The sequence below is a fragment of the Bombina bombina genome, chromosome 6 (assembly GCF_027579735.1).
Source record: "Bombina bombina isolate aBomBom1 chromosome 6, aBomBom1.pri, whole genome shotgun sequence".
Classification (NCBI taxonomy): domain Eukaryota; kingdom Metazoa; phylum Chordata; class Amphibia; order Anura; family Bombinatoridae; genus Bombina; species Bombina bombina.
Genome location: NC_069504.1, coordinates 429,494,624 through 429,517,002, shown reverse-complemented (window position 1 = coordinate 429,517,002; position 22,379 = coordinate 429,494,624). Strand labels below are relative to the sequence as shown.

Here is a 22,379-nt window from a genome sequence, read left to right as displayed (position 1 = left end):
GGATTTTATCTGTATTTTCCTTCTAGCCTCCCCATCTGTACTATACAGACTGACTATAGTGAGTATTGACGTTTAGTGCTTCTACGCCCCCTGTCCACTCTGCGCATACCCCCGAGATTTGATCACTATTATTTGAAGATCGGGACGTTATTATATATGTTTTTATATATATTTTTTTTCCCTTTTTCCATACTGTTACATACTGCCATTCCACTTTCTAGTTAGTCATTTAGGATTTTGTTATGTATATGAATTTATTCCTCGTATGTAACGCAGCTAGTCACGCCCATCTTGACATTATGTTACGTCACTGCTTGTCAATCACGCCCCCTGTTTACACACCAGCCATATGCGATTGGCTGACCACCGCACACCCACTATTACAATGTCTCATTCCTCCCTCTATACTTAGGATCCAGATCGCTACTTTCTTTGATAGTCTTGCCCACTATGAACCACGCTATGTTCTAGACTGTGATTCATGCCTCTGTTATTGTATTAGTCAAACGCGATTGGCTGATCACGCTCCACTCCCCTAGTCTCCCGGATCCAAGCCTTCCTGTCTTCCTTTAACACCCGATCGTAATTTTTAATGATACTTGTGATGGCTTATCTTGCACCACTGCAATTTTAGTTATCTTGCAGTCTTTTCTTATATTGTCATTTTGTAGTTAGGTCTCCTATTGATTTAATCTGATGTGTACTCCATATGCAGCGTAGTTAGTTACGCCCCCCTCTGACACCATTGCACTTACTAAACCAACATAACAATGTCATTCATGCTATATAGGCATTTTACTAATAATGTTATTTTAAACTTCTGTTGACAATAGTTTTTTAGTCAATGGCCATACATATAAACTATCAATCATGAAAGTCCAGCTCACACTGTTATTGGATGGGTGCACGCTATCGCTAGGCACTGTACAGCCCAGCAATCAAATTCCAAAACAAAAAAGTGAATAGCAGCACTCCAATAGAATTTTCCAATTTTTTATTGCATATCCATGAGTACAAAAAGATAGCAACGTTTCGGACTACATGTCCATCATGCCACATGTAGTCCGAAACGTTGCTATCTTTTTGTACTCCTGGATATGCAATAAAAAATTGGAAAATTCTATTGGAGTGCTGCCATACATATAAACTATACCAACACTGCAGATTAGAAACAGCTTATTGCCCAAGATTGGCCTATACCATTCAGTCTCTGCCTTGGGGTTCAGCGTAGTACTACATACTTTTGCACAGTTAAACTAAATTATGTTATGCTCTATAATACATTATTTGAATATATGTATATCAATAATATGTTGTTTCTGGCAAGTGATTGTTTGCATGACCTATATTATTGTACACTTAATGTATTTTTTTTAATTAATTTTTGTATTACTGACTTCACTATTTGTATATTGGCCCCATTAGGGGCGTGTGAATTTTTTCTGATCATTGATTGGTTCTTATTTATTTTAAATATGGCAGCTTAGAGAAATGTTTGTATAGCCTGATGAAACAGTGTGTTACAGTGAGAAACGCGTTGCTGTTTTTATTGTTATTAAACTTTTATACATTTTTAACTCTCTATCTGCTGCCGCCTACACTTTTTCTTTTTTGAGCTTTGGCCTGATATATCCATTTGGCACCTTCCGAAGCATCTCGTCAGACTCCCTGTTGGATTGATGGTGCTCTTACCCACACCTACTATATTTCTTGGGTATCCCTGGACACTCCCTGGTGAGACGAGCACTTCCATCGGTGAAATCTATCTATTGTGGTCTACCGGACGACGTGTGGTTCCGGACTTCTGTTACTGCATTCTTATGTGCGCCATAACTTGTGAGTAGGATTCCTTTGTTCATACTGTTGCTTTGTTTTTATCTCATATGATCTGCACCATGTGGCGCCCTCTATTCTTTTTTAGATATATATATATATATATATATATATATATATAGATACATACATACAGTATATACATACATATACATACATACTATATTTATATATGTTGTGTAATAAATTACTACATGGGTTATAGAAGTCAATCATACGTTACCTCCCGTTCCTTCTCTTTCAGTTCTGATTCGGTTTCCTTGACTTTGCTCACAAACATCTGTCGCATTTCCTCTTCTTTTCGCTGCAAGTCACTCAGGAATTCTTTCCTTTTAGTTTCATAGGTTTCTTGAAGGCTGAAGGTGTAAATTATTATAAACATTTATTTTGTTCATGAGAGAAGATGGTTTAAAAATAAACGTTCCAACTGAGTAAGGGGGTGGGATGTTTAAGAAAATGCAGGTACTGGATGGATAGGCTGAGTTAAAGGTAAACGCAAGAAACATTATTTGGCTTAAGGTGCAGGAACATTATTATTATACAGCAGCATAGATTAGGCACAGCGTAAAAGTAGTTCTACAGAGTTTTAAAATAAATGGAGTTATTAGCAGGGAAAATGGCTGTAAGCATGCGCATCTGGCTCACACTTGTCCAGCAGACAGCCCATAAAGAGGAAACGTCACTGCCAACACCAATGGAATCCCAAGCTAAATAATGAGTGCAGTTGGTCAGAATGCAAACATTATTGCAACTTGATATGGGGGCATTCCAAGTACCATGCATGAGGGACTAGTTTATATAAAATAAAAAATGACACACACAGAGTATATATATATTTATAGTTTTTTTTTTAACAGTATGGATTTCTTGCATCTCATTTTGTCGTCATTAAATGGTTATTTTTCTGCAAAAATGACATGCTCTAATTTGTTAGATTTTAGCACTAAGGACCCTGCAAGTCTAGGTGTTTGTGCTAAAATGACATGCTCTAATTTGTTAGATTTTAGCACTAAGGACCCTGCAAGTCTAGGTGTTTGTGCTAAAATGACATGCTCTAATTTGTTAGATTTTAGCACTAAGGACCCTGCAAGTCTAGGTGTTTGTGCTAAAATGACATGCTCTAATTTGTTAGATTTTAGCACTAAGGACCCTGCAAGTCTAGGTGTTTGTGCTAAAATGACATGCTCTAATTTGTTAGATTTTAGCACTAAGGACCCTGCAAGTCTAGGTGTTTGTGCTAAAATGACATGCTCTAACAAATAAAAGAACGTCACTTTTGCACTATTATATAGGCCCTTTAAAGTATTTTTTTGTTTCAGAATATCATCTATTTAACTTACACTAAAAAAGAGAGAGAGATTCATAGTGCAGCGTATTTTTTAAATTTCTTTTATCAATACATTAAATAACAAATGTCCTATTAGGATAATAGTCACAAAACTACTGACCCAAGTGTAATCACCGCACCCAGATAAAGTTGACAATACATGAGAGAAAAAAAGAGAAACAATGAAAGATAGAGGATATTGAGAGCCTAGGTCTATAGTGGCTGATAACGGATTTGTGCAACAATTCCACTTAGTGAGTATTTTTTTTAAAAAGGACTACTTTTATTAAATGACCTAATAGAAGGTTTTACAAATACATTACACCCTTCTTTTTAATGCAGGGGTTGTGGGGCAAAGGATATTCTGGCTAACTCTAATAGATTTGAGGGCGAATGGACATTATATACCCGGTACATTCATTTGTTTCTAAAGAACATTTAAAGGTTTTTTTATTAATAATTTACAGGTTATTAATGCACTATTAATATCAGATATAGTCTTAAGCAGTTTTGCACAACTGTATTCTATTTTGAGATATACCTGAGAATGTACTTAAAGGGACATGCAACCCAAAACGTTTATTTCATGATTCAGACTCAGCATACAATTTAAAATAACTTTACCAATTTGCTTCTATTAGCTTATTTTGCTCTTTCTATCCTTTGTTGAAACACATAATTGGGTAGGCTCAGGAGCTACCTGCTGATTAGTGGCTGCATATATATGCCTCTTGTCATTGGCTTACTGATGTGGTCAGCAAGTTCCCAGTAGTGCATTGCTGCACCTTCAATAAAGGATACCAAAAGAATGAAGCAGACAAGCTCTATCTGAATCGGGAAAGAAAATCATTGAGTTTCATGTCCCTTTAACAGAAGGGAACCGTAAGTACAGCCAACCTACCTGAAGGGCTGGTTGTAAGGATCTGTGTCTTTAAAGCCCATCTCTTCCAGCTTGCACCGTCTGTACAGCTCATAGTGCCGAGTGTGCGTTTGTTCTCGGAGATCCTCCATATTGACCCGGATTAGCATCTCGCGTAGTTTCACAAAATCACAGTGGCTTTCATTTTCAACTAGATTTCATCAGGCAAAAGAATAAGAAGGAATGTTTTACAGATGTCTCTCCCCTTTTTTCCTCATATTTATTAATATTCCCTGAAATGAAGGACAAACCTTGTACAACTCCCCAAGGGTACTGTCTTGCTCGCACTAGTTTATTTCCCACCTTCACCTCTTCAGTGCTCCCAACAACAGCGAATGGAAGATGAGCCTGTAACAAAATCACACACAATTAGATTGTGAGTAGCAATGTTTATTCTATGGCTCAGCAGTTTATTCTACTTGGAAAATAAATAGTAAATCCATATAAATTTTTCTGGGGTGGGGGGGGGGGAGCAGCAGCATTCATTTTTATTTATTTAAATGAAACGTTAATGATACCGATAGATCATGCAATTCAAAGCAACTTTCCAATTTACGTCTATTACCAAATTTGCTTTGTTCTCTTGGTATCCTTTGTTGACAAACATACCTACTGTAGGTAGCCAAGTAGTGCATTGTTGCTCATTTAACAAAGGATACCAAGACAATGAAGCAAATTTGATAATAGAAGTAAATTGGAAAGTTGCTTAAAATGGCATGCTCTATGTAAATCATGAAAAAAAATGTGTAGTTTCATGTCCGTTTAAAGGGACATTAAAGGGACAGTGTACACCAATTTTCATATAACTGCATGTAATAGACACTACTATAAAGAAGAATATGCAGATACTGATCTAAAAATCCATTATAAAACCATTTTAAAAAGCTCCCAGTTTAGTAATGTTGATAAAGCTAGGCTGGAACACCAAGTGAAAGGGACTGGGAAAGCAGGAAAAGCAGACACTAACCCTTCCCTGCATATGAAAAAAGACAGATTATACAGACAATAGCACCAGGAATCTATATACCTGGGTCTACATCTGATACTTTGGGGCTTGGTTAGGAGGCTGAAAATCAGCACAATTTTATTAAAAAAATAAGCAAAATTATACATTTGTTACAAAAACACTCCCAGATAGGCTATATAAATGTATCATCTACAAACCTTTATGCAAATAAAAATCTAGTTTGCCTTACAACAATCAGGTAGATAATTAGCTGACTCTAGCAGTAGGAGAACATTCAGCCTTCTGGGAAGCATTTCTACCTAATCCTATAGTCATCGGTCACAACCACCAGCACTACTATAGAGAGTGTGTGAGAGAAAAAGGCCACATACAGGACTGAGACGCATTGGCTGATAGTATTGTGCTTTGTGCTCATGCTACTAACTTTTATTTGGCATTTGGCCATTTATTATTTGTACAATATTGCACTATTTATTTTTATAGGTCCCTAAACATGAGGACTGAAGTATATCAGTTGGATTTATTCACAATAATAACTGACGCTATCACACTGGAATTTAATACTTCGGAATCACTAACACAGAATATCATTTTTCAGTGTACATTTTTTGATTTGTTAGACTATATATATATATATATATATATATATATATATATATATATATATATATATATATATTTGTTGCATTATACTACCTGCTAAGTTCTGAATTACTTGTTTTAATAAATACTATACATTTATGTACTAATACTTATATTTATGTATCTACAATTTAGATTCCACCCTTTGATATAGAGAAATATTGTCAGTCAGCTGTACCATTCTATGACTGTAATTGTCTAGAAAGTTAAATAGGTTTCCTCAACACAAGTTCTTGAGCAGCCCTATCAACTTTATCTTCTACAGCTATTGGTTTCCATCCTGTAAATCTGGCCCGTCGGTGCTAGTTCAGGAGAGGAGTTCACAAGCTGTCATCTATAGGATGAGGTGGTGTCTATGTGGTTTCACATTAATGCTGCCTTATGCCCCTTATTTATGCCGTATGTTGCCGCAGGCAGCTGCATTTGGCTTTTTTCTGCGCCAACTTATTTGTGTAATAATGCAACACACAAATATCTGTGCAAATCCAGATATGTGTGTGCTGCACTATTACACAAATAAATGTAATTGACTAAAATAGCTGAATGCTGCTACCCAACGAAATTCTGCCCATTCCGAATGTCTAGCGGATTAGGTGATGTATATGTACTCTCCGGCCCCCTTTTCTATTGAGATTTAGAATTACGGGGATGTTAACATTTTGGATTTTTATCGTGAATGTCAAGCTACTGTTAGTAAAAGATGCACTACTTTTTCTTTTTTTTTTTTTTTTAACGTGTTTTTTTATTTGCACAGTATTTTCCATTTTAAAATATAAAAAAGCCCAATTTATGCTCATAAGGACTAAATTGCTCATGGATTTTACATAACAACATCCCTTATTTTGCCCTATATACATTTTACTGCAAACTGAAGGCTCCTCTATACAAAATATTCTGGTTGTTTTAACTTTTAATTGGAAATATGTTGTCCATGCTTTTATTCTTCAGATAATAAACCACTGTACAATACCAAACATTTCCACAAGATGGCACATGTGTGATATAAAAACAAGTAAAAGCTGGATACAGGAAGAGTGTGTCAGATTACATTTGTTTGCTTATCCACCTAATCATGGAGATGAGCAAATTAGTTACAAGATGCCAATAAGTGCAGTCAAGATACTGAAACTATAAAAATCATCTAAGCTATTTTCTCCTGTAAAGAGATCTGCAGGGAACATTTCTTCTTTTCCACATTTAAAGTTTACATAAAGATCCGGAAATGCACAAACACAGCAGCAGGTACACTGTCAGTAGGTCCTGGGTTGTACATATACTCACATTCATCACTGAGTTGATTTCTGCTACAGCATCATCATCTGTAGGGAACTGGTAGATCTGTACTCCATTGCTGACCAATTCACTCATAATTTTAATTTTGAACTTGTGGAGCTCACTTTTTGAGACTGTGTCAGCTTTGGCGATTATTGGAATGATGTTCACCTGCAGAACAGACAAGTCACAATGTAAATTGTCATCCAACCACAGCATAACATATTTAGTTGTAATTCAGTGTCTAGTTTTGTTCTTATTTATTTAATAGCTACAGACATTCTATGTAACTTATACACATGGTCGATGCCGGTAAGGGGCAGAACAGTTCACTCTTAAACAGACATAAACCCCCCAAATTACCTTTCATGATTCAGATAGAACATACAATTGTTAACAACTTTACAATTTGCTTCTATTATCTAAGTTGCTTCATTATCTTGTTTCCTTTGTTGAAGGAGCAATAAAGCACTACTGGGAGCTAGCTCAACACATTAGGTGAGACAATGGCAAGAGGGATATAAGTGCAGCCACCGATCAGCATCTAGCTCCCAGTAGTGCATTGCTGCTCATGAGCCTACTCAGGGTTTTTTTTTTTTTTTTTTTAAATGAACAAATTTGATACTAGAAGTAAATTGATAAGTTGTATAAAATTGCATCTTATATATAATTCATGAAAGAAAAATGTGTTTTATCTTCCTATAAAGTATACAAAAAAGTTATAGATCCCCAATAGGACCACAAGGCAAAAAAAAAAAATACCAAGAAAAGTAAGTGTCAAATCATCAACCTGGATATTCAAAGACTATAAACTTGGGTTAAAGGGACACTGAACCCAAATGTTTTCTTTTGTGATTCAGAGAGAGCATACAATTTTAAGCAACTTTCTAATTTACTCCTATTATCAATTTTTCTTCGTTCTCTTGCTATCTTTATTTAAAAAGCAGGAATGTGATGCATAGGAGCCGGCCCATTTTTGGTTGATAACCTGGGTTATGCTTGCTTATTGGTGGTTAGATGTAAGCCTCCAATAAGCAAGCGCTATCCATGGTGCTGAACCTAGCTGTCCCAGCTGGTATCCTGGTAGCCCAATCCGGCCTTGGTTAAAGTGTAGAGAAGAATGACCCACTGCCTAGTGTTTCCTTTCACAAGCCCTTCAATAAATAATTGTTGTTGCCCTGTATTATATGTGGCTATTACTCCTGTAAACACCAGGCTTTCCTGACCACACTTCACTAGTGAGACCTAAGTTACTTTTTAAGAATTAATCTTATGAGATGCCCTCATTTTATATGAGCTGGCCCTAAAAAAAAAAACAAGGATGAAAAACAATTTTAATAATTTAATAATGGTTTATATAATAAAGCATGATGTGGAATGGACCTTTCATATTCCATATAGAGAACAAACCTTGGCTGACAGCTCTGTACTAAACCTACTCTTTGTTTACAAAGTACAGTAGCAGACCATGGGGTCATGGTAGAATAGCTTTTTGCATCTGGAGGCATTGGAACAGCGCTGTGTACTTGAAAAAGTAACTGAGTTATTAAGTAACTAGATCTGCATATTTAATGCAAGTGGAGCGAGTTTTTTTTTGTTTTTTTTAAGTATTGCCAGAAATACAAGGGCACTAAATTCTAAATAACATTTTTTCTTATCAATACAGACTGCCTATCTACCTTTATATTCATTGTACAAAGTAACTTTTCTATACGGCATTAGCATTCTATGCTTCATACACAAAAATTATCTTCTGCATATCCAACATCTGAAATTGAAAACTGGTATAGCAGAAGAGGAGATTAGCTATATAGTGTAAAGGATGAGCTCAGAAACTATAAATAAAATCACATACGTTAGACACAATCATACACTAGATCTAAACAGAATCAAATACAAATAAATTAAAGGGACACTGTACTATAAAATGTGTCTCACCTTAAAAAGTTCCAAATGACTTTACCTACTGCAGATTAATGTACATGAAATAGTTCTTCATGTTTATTTATGCATTTGAATTTTTGCTCATTAAAAGCATCATCTGTTATTCTCAATGATTTAGACTACAGTTAAAGCAGACCTACTAATGCTATCTATGCCTAAAATAGTTAGGTACTGAAATAATTATGGCTGGGCACAACCAGCTATTTCAGATACAAAAATCTGTCTCCTACCCCCCAAACGGAGATTAATCAGTGCTAGTGTCTCACTTACATAACCTTTCTACAGAGAATTCATTTGTTATTCATATTTTCAGAGTAGGTGATTGTTTCTACAACAAAGTAAATTAAATACTATATACTCCAGCAGGTACAACGGACAACTGGGTGCACATTCAAAGGGAGGACATTTTAGAGTGCAATGTTCCTTTAAGCAAGGACAGTGAAAAACAGCTAATTAACATGTTTACACAATGAAGCTGATGGGCTATAAAGAGAGCAATGCCAAGCCTTCAAAACAAACCAAAAAACATATGTACAAGAGGTGCAGACAGACGAAAGCAGGCTTAGAATTGGTTCAACCAAATAATCCTTCAGAAACAACCGGGAAGTCTAGAGATGTATGGATCTACTCGAGTCTGATATCCAAAAGCAAAGAGATCTTTATATCTACCAGCTTGATTAAACATTATACAGATTCTAAGAAATAGGAGATTTCTGCCTCCATGGAAAAGATCAAGTAAGGGCTACAGAATAAGGTTAATAATGGAAATACAAAGCTGATATAGGTGGGGCTACAGCATTTCTAAGGGCTTACTTCAGATCAAATAGTAATTAGTTTCTTTTAGTTCTAAAGAAGTTACTGAAGAACCTGAGAAACAAAGAACCTTGCTAATGAAGTCTACTTTTTATCCCTCTTACCCAATAATGTTAAAGGAACAATATATACAATGTTTAGTTGTATTTAATGAAACCAACTTTGCAATTTACTTTCATTATTAAATGAACTGCACTGTGCTAATTTCACAAGGCTAAATAACTCTGCTACACATCTTCCCCTATTTGGCTCTATGAGATGACAACTGCTTAAAGGGACAGTACACTGTAAAATTGTTTTTCCATGACTTGTTATACCAACTGCATAGTATAAAATATTTTAGAAATTGCATTTTCATGCTTATTTGTGTATATGAAGTAGCTGATTTTGTGCTTTGAAACCACAGCCTATTACAATGGGTTGAACTTTAAGGTGATATCAGATCTCATTATGTTCTAAGCTTGTGTAAACAGACTTGCTTCCTTATCTTTTATTTGGCTGGAACACCAACGCTCAATACATAGAAAGAACAATGGAAAATGATCATTTTATTACTCAACTATCCTGCATGCCAGTGAGAGTGTAATCTCTTCTGCTGGCTGTGTATACTTAGGCTATTCAATAGCCTATACTCCAGTATTAATTTGTTCAGTGTAGGTGGCGATACCACAGGCTAAATCAGCTATTTCAACTGCTGAAATAGGAGTAAAGGAGCTACTTGTAACCAATTTAATACACTCTAGCAGGTTAAAAGGATCATTGGGAATAATTTAAAGGGGAGAAAATTTTGGGGTGAACTGTCCCTTTAACAATGCACTCTATACTAACATTATAGCCGGGACTAGCCTTGTTGTCTGCCAACTAAAGCCCAGATTGGCTCAAACAAATAAAGCAAATGGTGGGTGGAGTTTGGCTATTGTTAAATAACTGCAGTAAATAAGATGTTAAAGATGTATAAGAAATGTTAAGATTGATTGATATTTTGTTCTATTGCAGCACAACAGAAATGTCTTGTAATTACAAGGTTTTTACTGTCCCTTTAAAGACTTGAAAATATATTAGAATGTATGGTTATTATTAAAGGGGCATGAAATCCAACATTTTTCTTCATGATTCAGACAGAGGATAACATTTTGAACAACTTTCCAGTTTACTTTTATTATAAAACCGGCTTAATTTTCTTTGTATCCTTTGTTGAAGGATCAGCAATCCACTATTTGGAACACATCACATGAGCCAATGACGTGAGGCATGTGCAGCCACCAATCAGCAGCTAGCTCTCAGTAGTGCATTGCTGCTCCTGAGTCTCCCTAGATATACCTTTTAAGGATAAAGCAAATCTGCATTATAAAAGGTTCATTTTGACATTACTGTCCCTTTAACCTTAGTATTGCTGTTATTTTTCTAGCTTTTTTACAGCATGGACCAGGTTAGCAGTGCTGATGCAGACTGGGGGAGCCCTGTTGTGTAATCTAATCAGCTTACTGACCAATTCTTCTGTTTCACTTGCTTGGTGCTATCCAAGGTCGCTAGGATCACATTACTACACACACTGCTGCCAGATACTATAAAGATTGTGCACGTGCACTGAGCACTATATCACTATGAACTTATGGAAAGGAGACAAGTTTCAACCAAAAAGAAAAAAAGGAAAATTTGATAACTGAAGTAAATTGGAAAAAAAATAATTATATATATATATTTTTTTCTCTTGTCTATACAGGGAGTGCAGAATTATTAGGCAAGTTGTATTTTTGAGGATTAATTTTATTATTGAACAACAACCATGTTCTCAATGAACCCAAAAAACTCATTAATATCAAAGCTGAATAGTTTTGGAAGTAGTTTTTAGTTTGCTTTTAGTTATAGCTATTTTAGGGGGATATCTGTGTGTGCAGGTGACTATTACTGTGCATAATTATTAGGCAACTTAACAAAAAACAAATATATACCCATTTCAATTATTTATTTTTACCAGTGAAACCAATATAACATCTCAACATTCACAAATATACATTTCTGACATTCAAAAACAAAACAAAAACAAATCAGTGACCAATATAGCCACCTTTCTTTGCAAGGACACTCAAAAGCCTGCCATCCATGGATTCTGTCAGTGTTTTGATCTGTTCACCATCAACATTGCGTGCAGCAGCAACCACAGCCTCCCAGACACTGTTCAGAGAGGTGTACTGTTTTCCCTCCTTGTAAATCTCACATTTGATGATGGACCACAGGTTCTCAATGGGGTTCAGATCAGGTGAACAAGGAGGCCATGTCATTAGATTTTCTTCTTTTATACCCTTTCTTGCCAGCCATGCTGTGGAGTATTTGGATGCGTGTGATGGAGCATTGTCCTGCATGAAAATCATGTTTTTCTTGAAGGATGCAGACTTCTTCCTGTACCACTGCTTGAAGAAGGTGTCTTCCAGAAACTGGCAGTAGGACTGGGAGTTGAGCTTGACTCCATCCTCAACCCGAAAAGGCCCCACAAGCTCATCTTTGATGATACCAGCCCAAACCAGTACTCCACCTCCACCTTGCTGGCGTCTGAGTCGGACTGGAGCTCTCTGTCCTTTACCAATCCAGCCACAGGCCCATCCATCTGGCCCATCAAGACTCACTTTCATTTCATCAGTCCATAAAACCTTAGAAAAATCAGTCTTGAGATATTTCTTGGCCCAGTCTTGACGTTTCAGCTTGTGTGTCTTGTTCAGTGGTGGTCGTCTTTCAGCCTTTCTTACCTTGGCCATGTCTCTGAGTATTGCACACCTTGTGCTTTTGGGCACTCCAGTGATGTTGCAGCTCTGAAATATGGCCAAACTGGTGGCAAGTGGCATCTTGGCAGCTGCACGCTTGACTTTTCTCAGTTAATGGGCAGTTATTTTGCGCCTTGGTTTTTCCACACACTTCTTGCGACCCTGTTGACTATTTTGAATGAAACGCTTGATTGTTCGATGATCACGCTTCAGAAGCTTTGCAATTTTAAGAGTGCTGCATCCCTCTGCAAGATATCTCACTATTTTTGACTTTTCTGAGCCTGTCAAGTCCTTCTTTTGACCCATTTTGCCAAAGGAAAGGAAGTTGCCTAATAATTATGCACACCTGATATAGGGTGTTGATGTCATTAGACCACACCCCTTCTCATTACAGAGATGCACATCACCTAATATGCTTAATTGGTAGTAGGCTTTCGAGCCTATACAGCTTGGAGTAAGACAACATGCATAAAGAGGATGATGTGGTCAAAATACTCATTTGCCTAATAATTCTGCACTCCCTGTACAATGTTTAATAGAAGATCTTTTAAAGGGAGCACGGAATGTTTGGATAATCTGGAAATCTGTGTATCCACCATAGGCAAATCTTTTGTAATAATGATGCATGGATTCTCACATTTCTGGCTTTGCTTGAACTTTTTCTCAGGCATCAATTCACAAACACATGAAAATGAGAAACACCTTTTATATTAAAAACGGAAAGTCAAGTCAAAATTAAACTTTCATGATTCAGATAGAGCAGGCAATTTTAAGAAACTTTCGAATTTACTCCTATTATCAATTTTTCTTTGTTATCTTGGAATCTTTATTCGAAAATAAGCTTAGGAGCCGGCCCATTTTTAATGGGCCGGCTCCTATGTTTACATTTCTGCTTTTTCAAATAAAAATACCAAGATAACAAATAAAAATTGATAATAGGAGTAAATGAGAAAGTTGTTTAAAATGTCCTGTTCTATCTTAATCATGAAAATGTAAATTTTGTCTATTGTAGTGTAAAATTATTTGTTGCTTAATGTGTTGTCCAATGATTGTTATACCAGCTGCAGGGTGTTAAATGTATGGAAAATTGCTCCTTTAGGTTTATTTTTGTATATTGCAATCACAACCCATTTAAATGGTCTGTGTTTCAGCAGATATCATTATCTTATAACTTTCCATATACACAAGCACCTCATTATCTTATCTCTGCCTATATACGCAATGATCAATACTAAAGGATAGCAACTGAAAATGAACATTTAGTACCTCTCTCTCCCACTCCACTTTGCTGCTGATGCATCTGGTTTACAATGCCTTTCTGTAGAGAATCTAGCAGTATTTATATTTTTAGTAAAGGTGGTTGTGTTGACAGCCAAAAGCAACTATTTCAAATTGCAAAATAAAGAAAGCATTACAATATGTATTCATCTATTTAAATGGATTTTACCTTTTATTTCTTACACCACTTTTGTGGTGTCTGTAACTTCCTGTCAGAGCCCTACAAGGAGCAGGAGTCCTTTGCAGGAAGGTTTATCTTAGCATGATGTCATTAAAATGTTAGGCTAGTGAATAGACTCGATAAGTCAGATTCGTCCAGAATTGACAGAGTAAAAACTTACGGCTAAATTCCGAGTTGTGCGTTAGGCTGAAAAGCAGCGTTAACAGGTTCTAACGCTGCTTTTTCCCTACCGATGCTATTACGAGTCTTGCAGGTTTAGGGTCACCGCACACTTCTTTTGCCTTACCGCAAAACGACTTACGTAAACTTCGTAAAGTCTTTTTTTCTATGGGACTTCCATAGCACCGGTATTACGAGTCTGTCCTGGGAGGCCAAAAAGTGAGCGGTACAACCTCTACCTCCGAGATCCCTAACGCATTTTAAAGTCAGTAGTTAAGAGTTTTATGGTACAACGCCGTAACATAAAACTCATAACTAAAGTGCTAAAAAGTACACTAACACCCATAAACTACCTATTAACCCCTAAACCGAGGCCCTCCCGCATCGCAAACACTAAAATACATTTTTTAACCCCTAATCTGCCGCTCCGGACAGCGCCACAACTATAATAAAAATATTAACCCCCTAAACCGCCGCGCCACCGCCTCACAAACACTAGTTAATTATTAACCCCTAATCTGTCGTCCCTAACATCGCCGCAACCTACCTACATTTATTAACCCCTAATCTGCCGCCCCCAATGTCGCCGTCACTATACTAAATGTATTAACCCCTAAACCTAAGTCTAACCCTAACCTTAACACCCCCTAACAAATATAATTACAATAAATCTAAATAAAAATTACTATCATTACCTAAATAATTCCTATTTAAAACTAAATACTTACCTATAAAAAAAAAACCTAAGCTAGCTACAATATAACTAATAGTTACATTGTAGCTATCTTAGGGTTTATTTTTATTTTACAGGCAAGTTTGTATTTATTTTAACTAGGTAGAATAGTTACTAAATAAATAGTTAATAACTATCTACTAACTACCTAGCTAAAATAAATACAACAGTACCTGTAAAATAAAACCTAACCTAAGTTACAATAACACCTAACACTACACTATAATTAAATTAACTAAATTAACAATTAAATAATATTAGCTAAAGTACAAAAAAACAAACACTAAATTACAAGATATTTAAACTAATTACACCTAATCTAATAGCCCTATCAAAATAAAAAAGCCCCCCAAAATAAAAAAAAACCCTAGCCTAAACTATCAATAGCCCTTAAAAGGGCCTTTTGCGGGGCATTGCCCCAAAGTAATCAGCTCTTTTACCTGTAAAAAAAAAATACAAACAACCCCCCAACAGTAAAACCCACCATCCACACAACCAACCTCCCAAACAAAATACTATGTAAAAACACCTAAGCTACCCATTTCCCTGAAAAGGGCATTTGGATGGGCATTGCCCTTAAAAGGGCAGTTAGCTCTTTTGCAGGCCCAAACCCTAACCTAAAAATAAAACCCACCCAATACACCCTTAAAAAAACCTAACACTAACCCCCTGAAGATCGACTTACTGTTCTGAAGACCGGACATCCATCCTCAAGGAAGCGGCAGAAGACTTGATCCAACCGGGCCGAAGTCCTCAACGAAGCCGGGAGAAGTCTTCATCCAGGACGGCATCTTCTATCTTCATCCATCCGACGCGGAGCGGCTCCATCTTCAAGACATCCGACGCGGAGCATCCTCTTCAAATGAAGTCTTCTTACTGAATGACTGTTCCTTTAAGTGACGTCATCCAAGATGGCGTCCCTTAGATTCCGATTGGCTGATAGAATTAAGGTAGAAAAAATCCTATTGGCTGATGCAATCAGCCAATAGGATTGAACTTGCATTCTATTGGCTGATTGTAACAGCCAATAGAATGCAAGCTCAATCCTATTGGCTAATTGCACCAGCCAATAGGATTTTTTTCTACCTTAATTCTATCAGCCAATCGGAATCTAAGGGACGCCATCTTGGATGACGTCACTTAAAGGAACCGTCATTTAGTAAGAAGACTTCGTTTGAAGAGGATGCTACACGTCGGATGTCTTGAAGATGGACCCGCTCCGCGTTGGATGGATGAAGATAGAAGATGCCGCCTGGATGAAGACTTCTGCCTGTCTGGAGGACGACTTCTCCCGGCTTCGTTGAGGACTTTGGCCTGGTTGGATGAAGACTTCTGCCGCTTCCTTGAGGATGGATGTCCGGTCTTCAGAAAAGTAAGTTGATATTCAGGGGTTTAGTGTTAGGTTTTTTTTAAGGATGTATTGGGTGGGTTTTATTTTTAGGTTAGGGTTTGGGCCTGCAAAAGAGCTAACTGCCCTTTTAAGGGCAATGCCCATCCAAATGCCCTTTTCAGGGCAATGGGGAGCTTAGGTATTTTTAGATAGTATTTTATTTGGGGGATTGGTTGTGTGGGTGGTGGGTTTTACTGTTGGGGGGGTTGTTTGTATTTTTTTTTACAGGTAAAAAACCTGATTACTTTGAGGCAATCCCCTGCAAAAGGCCCTTTTAAGGGCTATTGATAGTTTAGTTTAGGCTAGGGTTTTTTTTATTTTATTTTGGGGAGGCTTTTTTTATTTTGATAGGGCTATTAGATTAGGTGTAATTAGTTTAAATATCTTGTAATTTGTTTATTATTTTCTGTAATTTAGTTTTTTTTTGTACTTTAGCTAATTTAATTTATTTAATTATAGAGTAGTGTTAGGTGTTATTGTAACTTAGGTTAGGTTTTATTTTACAAGTACTTTTGTATTTATTTTAGCTAGGTAGTTATTAAATAGTTAATAACTATTTAATAACTATTCTACCTAGTTAAAATACAAACTTGCCTGTAAAAACAAACAAACCCAAAGCTAGCTACAATGTAACTATTAGTGTAAGATTAGGGGTGTTTAGACTCGGGGTTCATGTTAGGGTGTTAGGTGTAGACATAAATTTTATTTCCCCATAGGAATCAATGGGGCTGCGTTACTGAGTTTTATGCTGCTTTTTTGCAGGTGTTAGACTTTTTCTCAGCCGGCTCTCCCCGTTGATTCCTATGGGGAAATCGTGCACGAGCACGTACGACCAGCTCACTGCTGACTTAAGCAGCGCTGGTATTGGAGTGCGGTAAGGAGCAAAATTTTGCTCAACGCTCACTTCTTGCCTTTTAATGCCGGGTTTGTAAAAAACCTCTAATACCAGCGCTGCATGTAAGTGAGTGGTGAGTGAAAACTGCTCGTTAGCACCGCATATCCTCTAACGCACAACTCGTAATCTAACCGTTCGGTTTTAAAATTCTCCACTCATCACAAGTTATTTGCTGTGTTTTTTTTACACAATCAGATCCTTTTTAGGTTTACTTTGATTTAACATATGTGTTTTTACCAAAGGAGCACTGTTTAATATCCTTTTAAAGTTGACAGTTTTTTTTACAGTATATTATCCCTTTAAATCTATAATTTAATAATGTATAAACCCCACCAGATTTAATAATTCCTTAAAGGGACATTATACACTCATTTTTTCTTTGCATATATGTTTTGTAGATGATCTATTTATAAAGCCCATAAAGTTTAATTTAAAAAAAAAATGTATAGTTTTGCCTATTTTTAAATAACATTGCTCTAAATTTCAGACTCCTAACCAAGCCCCAAAGTTTGATGTGAATACTGTCAGCTACCTTCTCCAGCTTGTTCCTGTTTGTGTAAAGGGTATTTTCATATACAAAAGAAGGGGGAGGGGGAGTGTCTTATTTCCCACTTGAAATGGGCTTTCCAGCTAACTTTTCAACATAGCTAAACAGAGTTTCTAAGTAAGTCTTTAAACCATTTTATACTGGATTTTTATATCAGTATCTGGGCATCTTGTTCTTTATAGTAGTGTCTATTACATGCAGTTATATGAAAATGAGTGTATACTGTCCCTTTAAGCAGTTTTTCACATCACCTGTTAGACACAAAAGTCTAAAGCTTCCTCTTTCTAAACTTGAAGCAAGATAACAAGTCCTCAAAAGAGGAGGATCCTGAATCTGCAAAATTAGTGGGATCTGTGTATATGTCTTTTTAAAAAGCACAAGATAAACCAGTAAACTCAGATTATCTGTGTGATATGAGCCCTCCCAGGAAATACAACTAGACACCTCTAAGCATTTTTTAGAGGGGCAGTATTTTCTGTAAGGTTCATGCCAGACGCAATTAAAAACTCTGGATCATCTGAAAACATCCTACAAAAGAGCTGATCTCTGACCAGGAAAACCCTCCTAGGCAGTCCGGGCTCCTGGAACTCCCGGTCAGCCACCTCACAAAGGACACCCGCCTAACCCCTCTGAGGCTGGCCGGGCTCCTGGAACTCCCGGTCGGCTACCTCACAACGGACACCCGCCTAACCCCTCTGAGGCTGGTCGGGGTCCTGGAACTCCCGGTCGGCTACAGAACAGCAGGACACCCGCTAACTTTACCCCTGGTCACTCCAGCGGCCCTTTGACCCAGAGTTCCACTCTTTTGGGGATTTGTAGCCCCTAGGGAGGACAAGAAGTAGGGGAATTACCGGAGGTGAGCTCCTTTGGGAAACCGGGATTTTTGGACACCCCTACCCCCATAACTTCAACGGGCTGCATCATCGGTTACCCCAGTAACGAATCACTCTACTTTTTGGACTGTGGCATCTGGGGACCAAGAGCTTTCAAATGACACCCTGGAAGTGCCGCCGCTTCCCTGGGATCACCCCGAAACCATCACATCTGGGTTCTGGGATTCTGTGGGACTATGGCTGTTATGGAGGCACCGGTCTGTCTGGAGGGGCGGGAAAATTGTGGGCTTGTCCATTTTCTTATCAAGATGAGCTTTGTGTATAAAAGGAGTGTATGTTTTACAATAAAATCAGTTCCTGTTTCAGCTGAATGCTAGTATGTCTAGTTATTTGTGTGGGCTCCAGCTAAAATCACTCTCCTGGGCTACATAGCAGCCTGTTCCAGGCAGAGGAAGGACCCTCTGGCAGAGCTACCTAGTCTGGGTAGCCGGAGTCTGCCACATGGTGGGACCCTAAATACTGGTGCTGACGGGCATCAGGGGTGGCTACAGGCTGTGGTCACTTGCCAGCTGCATAGCTGCAGTTGGCAGGGAGGAGGCAGGATCCGTTTGGCGGAGCTACCCAGTCAGGGTTACCGGGGTATCCGTCACATTGGCTGGCAGTGGTGCGAACTGCTTCTTCCACACGATTCCTACTGACAGAGGAGAAGGGCCACAGTAGCCGAGACCTCTGGTGGGAGGCTCTTCAACAGGAGCGAGACAATGGAAAGGTCCTCCCCACGAATGACACAAGGTTCCGGGTTCGGTGGACCGTGAGAGTGCCTTTCCTGGGAAAACAGCCAAAGAAGGAATGGCTGTCTGTTCTACATAGACTGGTCCAGCAAGAGATGTGGGTGGAGGACGGCTATTGGGCCCTCCAATGGCTCGCTATGAAAGCGCAGTCATGGCTGGAGGATGGCTCCCCCACAGAGGGCTTTGGCTTCGGGGCCCTGGATTGCTATTTACAAAAAGGACAGAGGACCCACAGTTTGGGAGCGAGATGGACCAGGTTCTGGATCCCAATCAGCAGTCTGGCTCCGAGCTTATGGTCTTGGACCAGGGGGCCACCCTAGCAGAAGCGCTGCCAACAGGGCAGAGAGCCGCCGGCCTCTGCCCAGGACCTGCAACAGCTCGAGGAAACCAGGGCGAGGAGGTAGGCGTCCTCCCTCCCCTTACACAGAACCCCTTCCCGGGAGAGGAGACAGTCGGTCTCTCTCCCCAGTGGCAGAGCCAGGAGCCGTGAGAGGAGACAGTCGGTCTCTCTACCCAGCGGCAGAGCCATCCCCTGGGAGCAGAGGTAGTCATCCTCCCTCCCCTTACGCAGAACCACTTCCTGGGAGAGGAGACAGTCTGTTTCTCTCCCCAGCGGCAGAGCCAGGAGCGGAGACAGTCGTTCTCTCTCCCCAGCGGCAGAGCCACCCCCTGGGAGTGGAGGTAGTCGTCCTCCCTCCCCTTACACAGAACCCCTTGCAGGAAGAGACGGATGTCGATAACTCTCCCCAGCGACAGAACCCCTTCCCGGGGGAGGAGACAGTCGGTCTCCCTCCTCAGCGGCAGAGCAATTTCCCATGGAGCGGAGGTAGCAGACCTCCCTCCCCAGTGGTAGATCTCCTTTTCGGGAGAAGAGACAAATGGTCTCTCCCCTCAGTAGCTTGGCAGGGTGTCTACCCTTTTCTCATCCCGGAGTATTTCTCACAGGGGGGTACCAGCTCATGCAGTTGGTGCCACAAGTTGTGGCACCCGAGTTTTGCCTGCCCCACCAAGGAGCAACTTCCACCTACAGCCGGGAAACCAACAATGGCTTTGTTGGATACCTGCCCCTGCATTTGGTGCCACCAGTTTGGGCACTCGAGTCTTGCCTGCCCCACCAAGGAGCTACCTCAACCTTGAACCTACAATCTGGGGTGGGGATACAGCCGGAAAACCGGCACTGGCTTTGTTTGTGGGTGGGTCAGCTGGTACTCACAGAGGGAGGCAGTGTGGCCATGGAACTCAAGGACACTGGAACTTGTGGGAGAACAACTGTTTGGGAGCCAGCCTTGGCAAACTTGTTTGGGACGTTGCATCGCCTAGGGCGCAGGGGATAGACGCCAGCAGGAACCCCCAGGAGAGATGGGATAACATCTCTCAGCAACCGAGAAGTGGAGGACCACCATCGGACAGCCCCAGGTCGACCCGTTAAGGGTCTAGCCGGGTCTGCTGAACTGGAGGGGGGGGGGGGAGATGTCACAGATACCAGACAGCTAAGGCTACTCCCACCCCCCTACTACATGGCTCACTCCCTGTTACATTAGATTTGGCCATTTCATGGCTTACAGGATCTCCCAGATGCGTGCTATGTGTTGTGTTGCTGTGTACACTTGGCCATGGAATCTCTGATCGGAAAAAACCCTCCTAGGCTGTCCGGGCTCCTGGAACTCCTGGTCAGCCACCTCACAACAGACACCCGCCTAACCCCTCTGAGGCTGGCCGGGCTCCTGGAACTCCCGGTCGGCCACAGAACAGCAGGACACCCGCTAACTTTACCCCTGGTCACTCCAGCTGCCCTTTTGTCCCAGAGCTCCGCTCTTTTGGGGATTTGTAGCCCCTAGGGAGGGCAAAAAGTGGGGGAATTACCGGAGGGGGAGCTCCTTTAGGAACCAGGGTTTTTGGACACCCCTACCCCCATAACTTCAACGGGCTGTATATCCAGGCTGCTTTTGGACTGTGGCATCTGGGGACTGAGAGCTTTCAAATGACACCCTGGAAGTGCCGCTGCTTCCCCGGGATCACCCCAAAACAGTCACATCTGGGTCCTGGGATTCTGTGGGACTATGGCTGCTATGGAGGTGCCGGACTGGAGGGGCGAGAATGGCGGGAAAATTGTGGGCTTGTCCATTGTCTTATCAAGATGAGCTTTGTGTATAAAAGGAGTGTATGTTTTACAATAAAATCAGTTCCTGTTTCACCTGAATGCTAGTATGTCTAGTTATTTGGGTTGGCTCCAGCTAAAATCACTTTTCTTGGGCTACAAAGCAGCCTGTTCCAGGCAGATGAAGGATCCTCTGGCAGAGCTACTAAGTGCGGTAGCCGGAGTCTGCCACAGGGTGGGACCCTAAATACTGGTGCTGACGGGCATTAGGGGTGGCTACAGGCTGTGGTCACTTGCCAGCTACATAGCTGCAGTCGGCAGGGAGGAAGCAGGACCCATTTGGCGGAGCTACCTAGTCGGGGTAGCCGGGGTATCCATCACAATTAGCATTAACTACTGTACAAAGTCTCAAACTATTTGCTCATCTTATCTACAGGCGGCATTATAAGGACCATCAGCCTCTTGAGAGATAATCAAGGTCAAACAAACATTACTGTTGCTGAACATCTTTACAATTCAATTGCCATTTTTTTCGATTAAAGTAGCAAAATCCTGCCATGAATTGCAGCTTCCAGATATAAAGTTTTAGGATTGTGTAAACACGAGGAAAGAAGACAAGAGAAACTGCCCATCTTCAAATTGTATCATAAAATTCATAGTCCTATCTATCCATTTAGATAAAATATTCTTTATTAAACCACAAACCTCCTCCTTATACATCAGATACATTACATGTAACATACAATGAGAAAGACGGAAAAACATAAGAAACACAAAAAAAAAAGGCATTCAGCAGCAAGATAGATAGTACCCTACTCATAATTGTATTCTAAGGAACTAATGGTACTCGACTAGGGACACTTCATTGAGCAGGGTTTCCAATAAAACCCTCTACATTTGTCTTCATCCTCACGTCCATAAAATATCAACAATTAATCTAAGCTGCTACCTTTGCTGCAGTCTATCTCAGAACCCATGGAGGTTCCTCTCATTTTCAT

At 39.7% G+C, this 22,379-nt stretch overlaps 1 protein-coding gene across 2 annotated transcripts in view; it reads right to left on the bottom strand.

Moving 5' to 3' along the window:
• SEPTIN8 (septin 8) overlaps window positions 1–22,379 on the bottom strand; it is a 273,481-nt gene that overhangs the window by 47,221 nt on the left and 203,881 nt on the right. For both annotated transcript variants that reach the window (XM_053717180.1, XM_053717179.1), the window contains exons 5-8: window positions 6,970–7,131; window positions 4,331–4,427; window positions 4,068–4,230; window positions 2,057–2,195 (exon numbers count right to left, since the gene is read on the bottom strand). In XM_053717180.1, coding sequence (XP_053573155.1) covers window positions 2,057–2,195; window positions 4,068–4,230; window positions 4,331–4,427; window positions 6,970–7,131 — 561 coding nt within the window. The remainder of the gene's footprint in view (window positions 1–2,056; window positions 2,196–4,067; window positions 4,231–4,330; window positions 4,428–6,969; window positions 7,132–22,379) is intronic.